At 32.8% G+C, this 12,496-nt stretch overlaps 1 protein-coding gene across 7 annotated transcripts in view; it reads left to right on the top strand.

Annotated features, from left to right (window-relative positions):
* LOC144978236 (uncharacterized) overlaps positions 1–12,114 on the top strand; it is a 34,035-nt gene extending 21,921 nt beyond the window's left edge. For all 7 annotated transcript variants that reach the window (XM_078924051.1, XM_078924047.1, XM_078924053.1 and 4 more), the window contains exons 6-9: positions 4,689–4,800; positions 6,766–6,876; positions 8,290–8,382; positions 9,834–12,114. In XM_078924051.1, the coding sequence (XP_078780177.1) occupies positions 4,689–4,800; positions 6,766–6,876; positions 8,290–8,382; positions 9,834–11,618 (2,101 nt within the window). In that variant the 3' untranslated portion in view covers positions 11,619–12,114. The remainder of the gene's footprint in view (positions 1–4,688; positions 4,801–6,765; positions 6,877–8,289; positions 8,383–9,833) is intronic.
* Positions 12,115–12,496: the final 382 nt, after the last annotated feature.

Raw genomic sequence — 12,496 nt, 5'->3', positions numbered from 1 at the left:
CTCTTTGCATTTGAACTAGATTAACAGGTTTGATATTTCTTCTCATTTTGGGTGCAAAAGAAAGGGCAAAATCAAATGCAACTTAATATTGATTGTTCTGCCCTCTACCACTGCTTCCTCTTAAGAGAATATGATGTGATCTCTTCCTATATATAGAACTATGAGATATTTTAAGAACAGACTCTGTTGATACACAGACCATTTCACACTCAGAATAAACAAATATTCAGCTTAAAACCAAAAACCCATTAAACCACCCCTGGTGTCGACTACCTGACTGACCCAGCTTGCTATCTTTACGAGCACCTTTTACTAAACATTTTTATTTGCCAATTTTTTTAGTGTCTATAACTAAGAATGGGTTAAAATAATAATAATAATAATAGTAATTTTATGTTACTAATTAGGTTTTGGCATGAACATAACAAGATAAAACCAAATTTTGTTATAATACCAAATACATATCTCTCATTATCGTTGATAATTGTGAAACCATCAAACTGTTTCGACGGAAAAATGGCAAGATAAATAAATAAATGAAATTCCCTTTATACATTTTCAAAGGGAAATTTTTTTTTAAAGGTATATTCTAAGGGAAGACTGGAATAATCCTCGCATCATCTACAAAGTAAGCTAGATCATGGTGACTTAATCAAGGCCACACTGCGTAAGGGTTGTTGAACTCAGCACCTTTCAGGTACATTGCGAAGACCATACTGCTGAGCCATGCTGTCCCCACTTAAAACAATGAGATCACCTCATTTTTTAAACTCTGCTGATACACTGTAAAATGAACAAATATTCCAAATTTCAAGAGGACTATAATTAAGTCAGCTTTTATTAATTAAAGTAATTATATAATGTGGCACACTGTAAAAATGTTAATTGCTTAAAAGAACGACAAAAGCATACAGATTATAGGGCAATTAATTTTTTCCAACAGATAAGTCACAAAAACCAAGTTACATTACAAGCTTGTAACGTTGAATAATATCCATTCATAAAGAACCTACAAGAGCAGGTGATTTTAATGGGATCAAAAGTTGTCTTGCTCACATTAATAATAAATGATCTTTTAATCTAAAATAGTTTGTCAATGGAGTTTTTAAACTACTTTTTTAAAGTAAACACAGTGCAAAGTATAGTGACTTGACTGACTCAATGCTTTCTGCTGGCAATGTTGTCAGATATCGGTGAAAGCTCTCCAATGTTTAGTAAAATGAACAATGGTATTGATGTACCGTTTTAAGTCCTATTACATAATCCACAACATCTTACAAACATTTTGATATCATTTTTTCCTATTTCATTTTTCTAACAGATTTTTTTTTCTTTCCACATTATAGTGTCGGCCATTATGATACAATACTTGTTTTCACAAAGCTTTTCACAGTTAACAATTGTACCATATATTTTTCTGGCACCCATGAGATTTGCCTTTCTTTTGGATATACAAGGTGTGAGAAAAAGAAAACGAAAAAAATTACGACACTATTCAGTACGAAGTCGAAACCAAAATTATTTGAAAATTTATGAGCAACAAGAACAAAACTTTCAGTTAATATTTGCTAATTTTAAGTAAAAATACTTTTTTGTTTAGATATCTATGCTGGTTATACCAAACTCGCATAAAAATCACAATATCAAGTTTACAAATGTGGGTCTTGCAGTGTTACAAGTGTAAGAAGTTCCACGACTGGTTGAAAAACATTGACCGGTCGGGACAAAGTCTGGAATAAGGTTTTTAATAATAATAATAGATAGTACTTATTAAAGCGCTTTACCCCATCTAAACAGGCACCAAGCACTTTATATTGACATCAATTGAAATATACAAATACACAAACAGATCATCAATTAATTACATTTGAAACAAATGGGTTTTTAGTTGAGTTTTAAAAAATTGAAGGCATTAGGATGATCTAAGGGATGCTGGTAGGAATTCTAACATTGAGGGGTGGCAAATTGAAATGATTGCGTGCCAACCTTACGTAGTACCTTTGGCCTCACCAATTTGACTTCATCATCGCTCGATCTCCAGGTTCATGTTGGAGTATATTATACCTTTTAAAGATTTAAATATACAATGGTGACCCGGTGTGTAAAGATTTATAAGCAAGGATAGCAATTTTATAAATTAATCGCTTCTCAACAGGAAGCCAATGAATCTGTTGAAGGAGGCAGGTTACTGAGGAGAATTTAGATTGTTTTAAAACAAGCCCAGCGGCATTGTTATGTACAACTTTGAGGTTATCTTTTTCTTTTATCACATTTACCAATAATGAATTGCAATGGTCTAATTTTGAAAGTACAAAAAAGGAATTTATCAAAACTTCTGCTATTTTTGTTGGGATAAAGTTTCTAATTTTACTAATTCTTTTGATTCCAATGTACACCGTTTTATAATGTTATTGACCTGACTGAACATTGAAAGATCAGCGTCAATCAACACTCCAAGTTTTTTTATGCTTTTAGAAAAAGAAATAAAGTGATTCCCGAAAGAAAAAAGTCCCTTAACAGTTGCCATTTCAAGAATTTTTTTCCTACCACAGATTAAAATTTCTGTCTTTCATCATTCAACATTAGTTTGTTTCCTCCCATCCAATCTTTAACTTCTTTTAAACAGGCCCCAAATCGTCCAATCAAACTTTTAATATTATCACAGGGAGAACAACTAAATATTTGAGTATCATCTGCATATAATTTATATAAAATATTAAATTTTTAATAACATTTGAAAGTGGCTGCATAAACATAGTAAAAAGGACTGGTCCAAGGACCGACCCCTGAGGAACACCAAATCTCAAAGGACACATATCGGATTTGACATCACTTTCTACAACAGCTCAGTGCAGTGCCATTTATACCTAAAATTCTCTCAAGACAGCTGAGCAGTATATCATAGTCAATAGTTTCAAATTGTCTGCATTCCGAGTCAGATGGTTTGATACTCAAAGAAGGGCTATCTCTGTATTGTGGTGCTCCTTGTATGCTGACTGAAACTGTTCTTCTAGATTATTCTTTTTGAGTTGTGCCAAGAGTTGAAAATGAATGACTTTTTCCAAAAGCTTCTGAAGATTGGAAACTGGATGGTAGTTTTTCAATTTGCTTTGGTCAAGCACTGTTTTTTTTCAGAAGTGGTTTAACTAGAGTTGTCTTGAAAGGGGTTGGAACTGTGAGAAAGTAAAATAATCTGATAATTTCCAAAACTGTCCGAACGATTTCTGATATTTTAGATATTTTTTAGGAGAAAAATGTTGCAAATGCAGTTGGAGATCACTTTCGTTGATGTCATTGGTGTAGATGGTGATGATTTATCTCGTACCAGCAATTCATTGCAAATGCCGAAAAAGCTGCTTGCACAGTTGTGTTTCGTCGAATTTTGATAAGTAATAGATGTCGCTTTGCGACACACATTCTTCAAATGATGATGACAGGCTTTAAATAATCCCAGGTGGGTTGATGACCCCGATTTTTTAAATTTTCCCTTCTGCCTTGTGTAGTCATGTTTTAGCAGTTTTAACATCATTGTTATACATTCGTTTTGATATGAGTCCTGTTTTGACTGGTGCATGGCAATCTAAAACTTCTCCAATGCACTTATTCCACGATTATGCTGTCAGTAGGTTATTATTTGAAAGGCAGCTTTCCAGGTTGAAAATTAAGTTTGTCGATGTCTATAGTCTTCTTTTTGCTTCTAACAATGCTACAAAATATTCATTATGAGCAGAAATTATATTTGATTTATTTCCAAAGGTGAATAGCTTTCAATGTACTTTGACTTGAATCCCATGGACTACAGCATTTGGTCATTGATGGATTGATAAGGATGTTACAACAGTTTACACACAAGCAAAATTATAAGAGTCGATTAAAAAATGCATGGGATTGACTCACTTTTCACGACATAAGAAAATCAATTGGATCATGGGGAAAAATGCTACGGATCAGTTATGAATCAGAATTTGAGAATTACATCAAAATCTTCATTATGCCATTTTTGCGGTGTGGTTATTAAAACAATCGTGGAATCAGAATTTTTCAATATAATTTTGTGAAAAATTGTACACACATATTTGAATAATTGGGTTTGATTGTGGTAAAATTTTAAACTTGTATAATTTATAGTCTGGCAGCTATTGGCTTCTAAATTTTTTCTGGGAGTTTTTTTTCTCACACCCGATACATGTCAAAGTAGTTGTCCTTTAAAACCATCAAGACCAAGGAGGTGGAGTTTATCATAATTTCTGTAGTGTTACATTGACTGTAACAATTACTTGTTACATTCAGGATAGGATGCTAGTCCAATTTATAGCTTTATCTTCTGTAATTGGCAAGAAGTACAATTATTCAGACTAGAAAATGGGCTTTTTGTGACATGTTCAGTTTTGATACCTTTTTCTGTGCCGTGTTTTAAATTGTTTGGGTTTTTTTCCCCACAAATGTAATCTCATGAATAAATTGTGAACACATATTTTAAATGTTATTGATTTGTATATATCCATGTCATATGACTAAAATAAAATAGACATGTGATTTGAACTGTTAACACTGGTGCACGACAGACCATCAGTGAGATACCAATATATACAACAGTCTGACTGAGTTGGTTTAGATGAAGAAGAAGAAGAATTATGCTAAAGCTGTAGGGTTTTTTTTCTTCTAATTTTTGATTTTTATTTATGCAGAATTGACATGGATTTGCTGTATCTATGTTGTGATGTTAAAAATGCCCCTGAAATCAAAGATGACATACTTAAAGTTCAAGAAATAATTCGCATTTTGATGAATGGAAGAGAGGTAAAGCATTCAAATTATGAATAATAATTGCTTTACAAGTACACCCTTGCTTAGTATCCTTGGTCATTGTTTAAAACAGTGTGAGGAATTGGTGTATTCAAGGTATTTAACTTTTTAAAAAACGTTATGCAGCTATATACCATATTCCATGTCATTTATATCCTCTCCACTAAATAGAATAAAAAGGAACATAAACACAAGTTAGAGTTCAAGTTCAATGTCTTTATCTGCAAAAGGCGAATTACCCATCACTGCAGATTTTATAATTTATGTGGTGACTTTCTCCATTATTGTGTTATATAGTTGAAAGATAAATGTTTAATAGTTGATCAGATTTTTTGTTGTTGGTAATATCTAGGATTTCTGGTAGGAGAGTATTCCATTCCTTGATGGTTCTTGGGAAGAAACTGTTTTTATATGTGTTGGTTTTGTGTGTTGGAATTGTTAACTTAGTGCTATGATAATTTCTTGTGAATGTACAGTGTTGTTTTGTGAAATTTTGTGGTAGAGTTACTGCTGTTTTGTTGGAATGTACTGTTCTGTGGAGAAGTTGGAGACATTTTTCTTTCCAACTACTCTCTTGTGTTTTCCACTGCAACAATTTCAGGGCCTCAGTAATGCATCCTGGTTCGTGCAAGTAATTGTTGGTGACAAACCTGCCCTTTGAACTTGTTCGATTTTCTTGATGTGACCTTGCTGATAAGGATCCCACACTGTGCACACTTCCAATAAGGGTCTGACCAAAGCATCGTATGCCTGTTCTTTCACCTTTGGGGGCACTGGTACAGGTTCTGCCTCAGGAAGCCAAGGGTACGATTTGCTTTTGCCACAATATTATCAATATGTTTTACACCTGAGTACGGTGAGAGAATGTGAGTAAATTGCCTTTTCCAAGGACTCAACTATGCGCTGAGCAAGGCTCAAACCCCGGACTTTCTGATCCGAAAACGAGTGTCATACCACAAGACCACGTAGCCACACTGTTTAAGTGTGTTTCTGTTGCAATTAGAACACTGGGACGATGGGTTTGTATAAGTTGTTCCAGTTTAAACTTTTTATTTACACTAATTACGACAGTTCAGGTTAATAACCGTGTTTGTGTTTCTTGTATTCTAAATTGTCTGTGTGTATATTTAATTGTTGTGTGTTTATAGTCGTCATTTCTGTAGGCTGGCACGATCGTTTTAGATTAATTATAGGTGTAAGAAAACGGCGGCATTTATTAGTGAGTTGTGATCAATATAATTTGGGACCAGGTCTGTGACCAATGATGGTTTCAATTGTGTGTTGTTTACAACGACTGCTGCAACTGTCACATTGTGAACATTGGTAAGAAATGTTATGTTGCAAATATTGATAATAAATATTACGTTCTGACGTAATCTTCCCAAAATAGCTGATAAAAGCAGTTCACGATGATAAAACATAAAATAATTTGTGATGAAATGTAAAAAGTCACAATTTACTATATAAAAAAAATAATTTAATTATAAATTGCACAAGGAGATTCTACAGACAGTCACACACAAGTTGATATAAAATTCCAGTGATAAAACAAGGGATAAACACATAAACAACGACGTATTTGAAGTGAATCTTGCCTAAACACATTTAAAACATTGGTTTGAGGACCCTTTATACATATCAGCTTTGTAATCTCACTTTAATAAGTTAATTCTAAAGTGCAAGTAAAATGATCAAGAATATATTTAAACTATGATTTTCTAAAACATTTGATCGTTTCTTGAAATTGATTATTTAATCCCACTTTATGTCACATTTTTCTGATCTCTGTCAGAAATAATATCAGCTGGTTCCAATATTAGCGCTGATGGAGACTACTCGGTAATAGAACAGCGTCCAATGCAGAAGTTTGTGAGCAGTTGCCATTTTCCACGTTTTTGTACAGAAACCAGGATAAACTTCAGCTCAAAAGATTTAATTCACTTTTTTTCTATCCTCCAGGTTTACAACATTGAAATAACTAATGAGATAAGGAGTGTACATACACAAGATGCCATAGGCTTTGATCAACAACATACTGTGTCAGATAGAAGTGCTGATGATACATCAAAGGTGGGAAAAATCTCTTACTAAGCACATTCCAAAATGATAATTACATAATTAAAGAATTCTTATTAGAATAAGATAAAAAGAGAGGCATAATCCAATCTATTATGTTTTTCTTTTTTTATTTAAAAAAATTGTTGATGCAGTTTTTTCATATTTTTTTTCTCAAACAGAATATGACAAAAGAATGTGATGACATGAGAAAGGATTTTTTAAAAATAATTAAAAGTGATTTCTTACACAAAATTTTAAAAGTTTTGGATCCAAAACAGAAGGAAGCAATTAGGCACCTGTTGACTTGCAGACATGCTGCAGAATTTTTTTTTTCAAAATACAGCTTTGCTGTCATTTCATTCTGCAACGTTTCATTTGATGTTAATGTTGCTTGATTTTTACAGAGTTCAATGAATTATCACCATTGAAAAAGAAAAATCCTTCAGAGCTTCTCTATGCCACATTTTTTGTTCATTAAAGTAATGGCAATTTGTCACTGCACAGCGCAAATTAGTAAAGATTCTCTTGAAATTCATAAAGCATGTTGCTGGAGTCCATAACTGAGAGGGAAACAATCAATTATTAAACAATGAGTATTACTTTTGGGAGCTGCTTTTTTAAATCTTGTAAATCGTTTCTCTGTTATGTACCCTCATGGTTATTTGGGTTTTTTTGTTGTTGTTTAAACAGTGTAAATTGTAAATCTAGAATTATTTTTTTAAAATAATCTATCTTCGTTTTTGTTTTTTGTACTGGAGCTGACAAGACCTTGAAGTGTCACAAAACTTATAAGCAAACAAACAATACAATACATTATTTTTACCATTTTCATATGAAATAGCCTTGTTTTATAAAATGTATATTATTATTATTATTATTATTATTATTATTATTATTATTATTATTATTATTATTATTGTTATTATTATTATTATTATTATTATTATTGTTATTATTATTATTATTAGTATTATCATCATTAATAATATACCAGTGCGGTATTGGGGACGCCACTAAATTGGGACAGCAGCTTTTTTGGGAAGATTCCTTGGGAAAGGAATTTTTTCTTTATAAAAAGGATAGACTGAAAAATTGCTCAATTTCATGGCTGTCGCTTAATTCAGGACACCGTTTAATTGGGACAATTTGTCGGAAACCGAGCCGTCCCAATAAACCAGCTTGGACTTTTTATTATTTTTATTATTATTATTATTATTATTATTATTATTATTATTATTATTATTATTATTATTATTATTATTATTATTATTATTATTATTATTATTATTATTATTATTATTGTTGTTGTTATAATTATTATTATTATTATTATTATTATTATTATATTATTATTATTATTATTATTATTATTATTATTATGTATTTTCAAATTAGATTTGTTAAGAATTTTGTTATTCTTTTCAGATCAGCAATATTGAAATGGAGAATAATGCACACTCTGAAGATTCTGATGATGAACAAAACCTATCAGATATAAATAATGGGGATACCTGCAAGGTATTCAAAATGTCCTATATCAGGGTTGCCAATTTTCCGTATATTTACGGAATTCAGTAAGTTAAAAAGCGTCCATGTATTTTCCAATCACTGGTCAAGCAGAAGTCAAAAGCTGACAGAAGGTGAGCCAATGAGATAAAGAATCTTCATCTTGTGAGAATCAGGATACAAGCCTAGTAAACTAAAATCGCCCTTGACCTATTGTTATCCTTAACTACGCTGTCATGTCATGCATTGAAAAGTTAGCACATGATGTCTTTTCTTTTTACTGGAGTTCAGTGTTCCGATTTGGATTGATCGATGTGTTTGTATATGAGATCAGTAAATTTTTGTCATCTTAATTGGCAACCCTGCTATATTATACCTAAGCAATTATGATTTACATTTTTTTCTTTTTTTAAAAAAAATAATTCAAAGTGCATTTATGCTTTATAATAAGTCCCTGCAAATGAAAGACATGCCGTTATATAGATGTCTAAATTTGGACAAAGCACAAAGGGCAAACATATTCAGATATAGGAGCACATCATTAGTTAAACAGAGTATAAAGAAGAATGAAAAAAGAATGCAGTTTAGCACATGAAAAGATGGATGGTTCGCATTAATTTACTCACAATTTGTCTAAAGAAATTAGGTATTGCATTGTTATATGTTTCAGCTATTAGTTATGATAATATTCTGTTCTACATAGTTTTGTACTTTTGGGACATTCTCAATAAATTTCCTCTGATCATGTTTTGTCAAGCTTTTTCTACTGAAAATCCCAGAACAGTACATGAATCCACAGAAATATTAATGTTTTCACACGACTAGGCTGTCACTCTTGTTTTTATGGTCTGTCTAGTCAGGCTGGCACTATACTTTATATTTTTTATTAAAACGTGACCAATGGCAAATTGTTTATGATTGACAAGAGTAGGGGAAAGAGATGGATATCAGCTGTTATTATCCTACATATACAAATTTTGTTTTCCTTGTTTAGAAGTCGGTGTCTAAATTTTTATATGTTGATAAAATATTCTCTCTCTCTCTCTCTCTCTCTCTTTTTTTTTTTTCTCTCTCTCTCTCCCTCTCTCTCTCTCTCTCTCTATCTCTATCTCTCTTTTCTCTCTCTCTCTCTCTCTCTCTCTCTCTCTCTCTCTCTCGCTCTCTCTCTCTCTCTCTCTTTCTCTTTCTCTAACTCTCTCTCTCTCCCTTTCTCTCTTCTCTCCCTCTCCTCTCTCTCTGTAAGACCTCTAATCACATTTTCTTACCATACCCAGGTGTATAATGAGTACCTGGCGAGAAACAGTGTTGTCTCTCAACAGGAAAAGAAATTAGCATTGTCTCCTCTGTGTTTCTGTTGGCTTAGGATCTCTTGTATGGTGCTTCGTATAAAAACTCACATTTTTTATCATTAAAAAGTTACAATTTCACCTTTTTTCCCACACAATTCTATTTATGCTCCGCAGGTGGACAATCCAAGTCAGAATTGGCAGTTTAATGAAAATGTGGCTAAACGAGTGGCAGCATTTGAGGAAACAGGAGAAACAACGTGCTCAGAACAAGAGATTGCATCTAAAATAATTGATTCAATCCAACAAAATCCATACAATGAAAATCTAGATCTTGCAAAGGTTACAATAGGAAAAGGTACAGGAATTGAAAATCTCCCCCCATTTATACAAAGTGTTGAAGGTCCTTCATTTTCAAGTTTGCCAGAGAATGTAAGCCTAAAAAGTGATTGTGTCACTCTCCAGGATTGTAAAATTCATTCTTTTAAGGACAGGTTGGATTTAGACAAATACTTCAAAAGTCGTAATGATAATGACCCTTATGTCTGTGAATTTTGTGGCCAAAAATGTAAAAGCAAAAATTCTCTCAAAAAACATTTAGAAAGCTATCTTGAAAATAAATTTTATATTTGCACACTTTGTGGTAAAGAGTTTGAAAAGAGAAAAGGGTATAGCAGACATATGAGAAAGCATGAAATAGCAAGAAATAAATGTCATAAGTGTCCAAAGTGTGACAAAGTGTTTCAATTAAGTCACGCTCTTACTCAACACTTAGAATTGTCCCACTCTTTTGGAAATAAATCTGAATTGTGTTCTGTCTGTGGTATTAAATTAAAAACCCACAATGGATTAATGCAACATCTCAAAACTCATGAAGAATTTGATAAATTCGGACCCCAGACATGTACAGTTTGCAATAAAGAGTTCTTAACAAAAAAATTTCTAGATCAACACATGATGAGTCATACAAATGAAAATAATTTCATATGTGATATCTGTGGCAAGGGTTTTAAAGCGAAACCATATTTGCAGAGACATAAGAAAGAGATGCATATATTAGGGCATAAGCATAAACCATGTCACATCTGTGGTAAAAACATAGGCCATTCTAATTTGAAGCGGCATTTGATGATTCACAGTGGAAAGAAACCATACAAATGCCCAATGTGTCCCATGGCATTTACGCAAAATTTCCAGCGAAAACTTCACATAATGACACATACCAGACAATACCCATATGAATGTTCAGTTTGCCATCGAAGATTTAAAGCAAATTTTCTTTTACTCCAACACTTACGTCGTCATGATCCATCTCAGAGACATAACCCTTGTAATGAAAAATACAAATGTTCTCTGTGCAATTTGCAATTTGTGCATAGCTTATCTTTTGCCTTCCACATGTTGTCAAAACACAGTACAGAGCTCAATCATTGCCTCATATGTAATAATGGTGAAACATTTGCCTCCCAGACAGATTTTGAATCCCATTTGAAAAATAACCACCTGACTAAAATGCCATTCCATTGCGATATATGTGGAGAATCATTTTATTCGCAGTATAAATTTTACAATCATAAAATGTTACACAGAGATGAGAATGCATTAACTTGCAAGGAATGTGGAAAAAAATACTCTAGTTACATATGTTTGAGACTTCACTGCCAAACAAAACATACTCCAGAGCCTAAAAAGTTTATTTGTGACATTTGTGGGAAACATTTTAATTCTAAATGTAATCAATTACGACATATTAAACAGCACGCTGGTTTGAAACCACATAAATGTGACATATGTGGAGGTGCATTTGCTCAGAAATCAACCTTAAAATCACATATGTGGACTCACTCCCATGAAAAAAGATATCCTTGTATAAAATGTGCAACTGGTTTCAATGACAAACGGAATTATCTCTCTCATTTAAAAATAATGCATCCGGAAAATGTTTCCAATTTTTCTGGATAATGGGATACAAATTATGTAATTAAGGAGAAGGCACCAGTGTAAGATAAAGATCTGAACATGTATGTATGAAAGTGCCAGACAAAGCATGAAAGAAAAATGGAAGAAAAATACCATCCCAAAAAAATCAGTCGACCTCGACTGGGGATCGAACCTCAGACCTTCTGATTAGCTGTCAGACGTGCTACCATTACACCACAGAGGCTCCCGATAATTGGGACAATTCTACCACTTATATTCTTCACAAAGGTACGCATTTTACACTGTGAACCCTCGCTTGCATCAAACAACACATGCATTGAACACGATAGGACGAGAAGAAGTTTTTTTGGGGGGTTTTTCTTCCATTTATCTTTCTTGCTTTGTCTGGCACCTTTCATACATACTTGTTCAGATCTTTATCTTACACTGGTGCCTGCTCCTTAATTTGATATTTTAAAAATATAAAATGGAGCACATTGATATTGCCAAATAAAAGCTTGGATTTACATTTGTTTGCTTTTGATTGTTTTGTTTTCTTATTTATTTGCAAACATTTTGGTGTGTCCTTTAAGTGGGGCCTTTGCTTGGGCTGGCTGGTACTTTTAGGTAATGTCAAAATGGGTGCATCTGCATCTGTGGATTACTGGTGGATATACTACTCCCTATTTGAACCAGGCCCTCTTGTCTTGCCTTTTCTTTGGTTCTCTAGATCTACGTTTTTCTCTATTCTATTATTATTATCCTCCTTTTTACTGGTACTGTAAGGAACTAACAGTACTAATGTTGCAAGCGCCGTAAAATACCTTTTTATTAGATTATCTAAATCTGACAATTCTATCATCTTTATTTTTTACTGGCAATGAAATAAATTAAAATGTCACAAGTACTGTAAAACTTAA

The sequence above is a fragment of the Berghia stephanieae genome, chromosome 8, assembly GCF_034508935.2.
Source record: "Berghia stephanieae isolate SIO BIC M18660-M18661 chromosome 8, UCSD_Bste_1.3, whole genome shotgun sequence".
NCBI lineage: Eukaryota > Metazoa > Mollusca > Gastropoda > Nudibranchia > Aeolidiidae > Berghia > Berghia stephanieae.
This window is presented reverse-complemented; position numbering and strand designations above follow the sequence as displayed.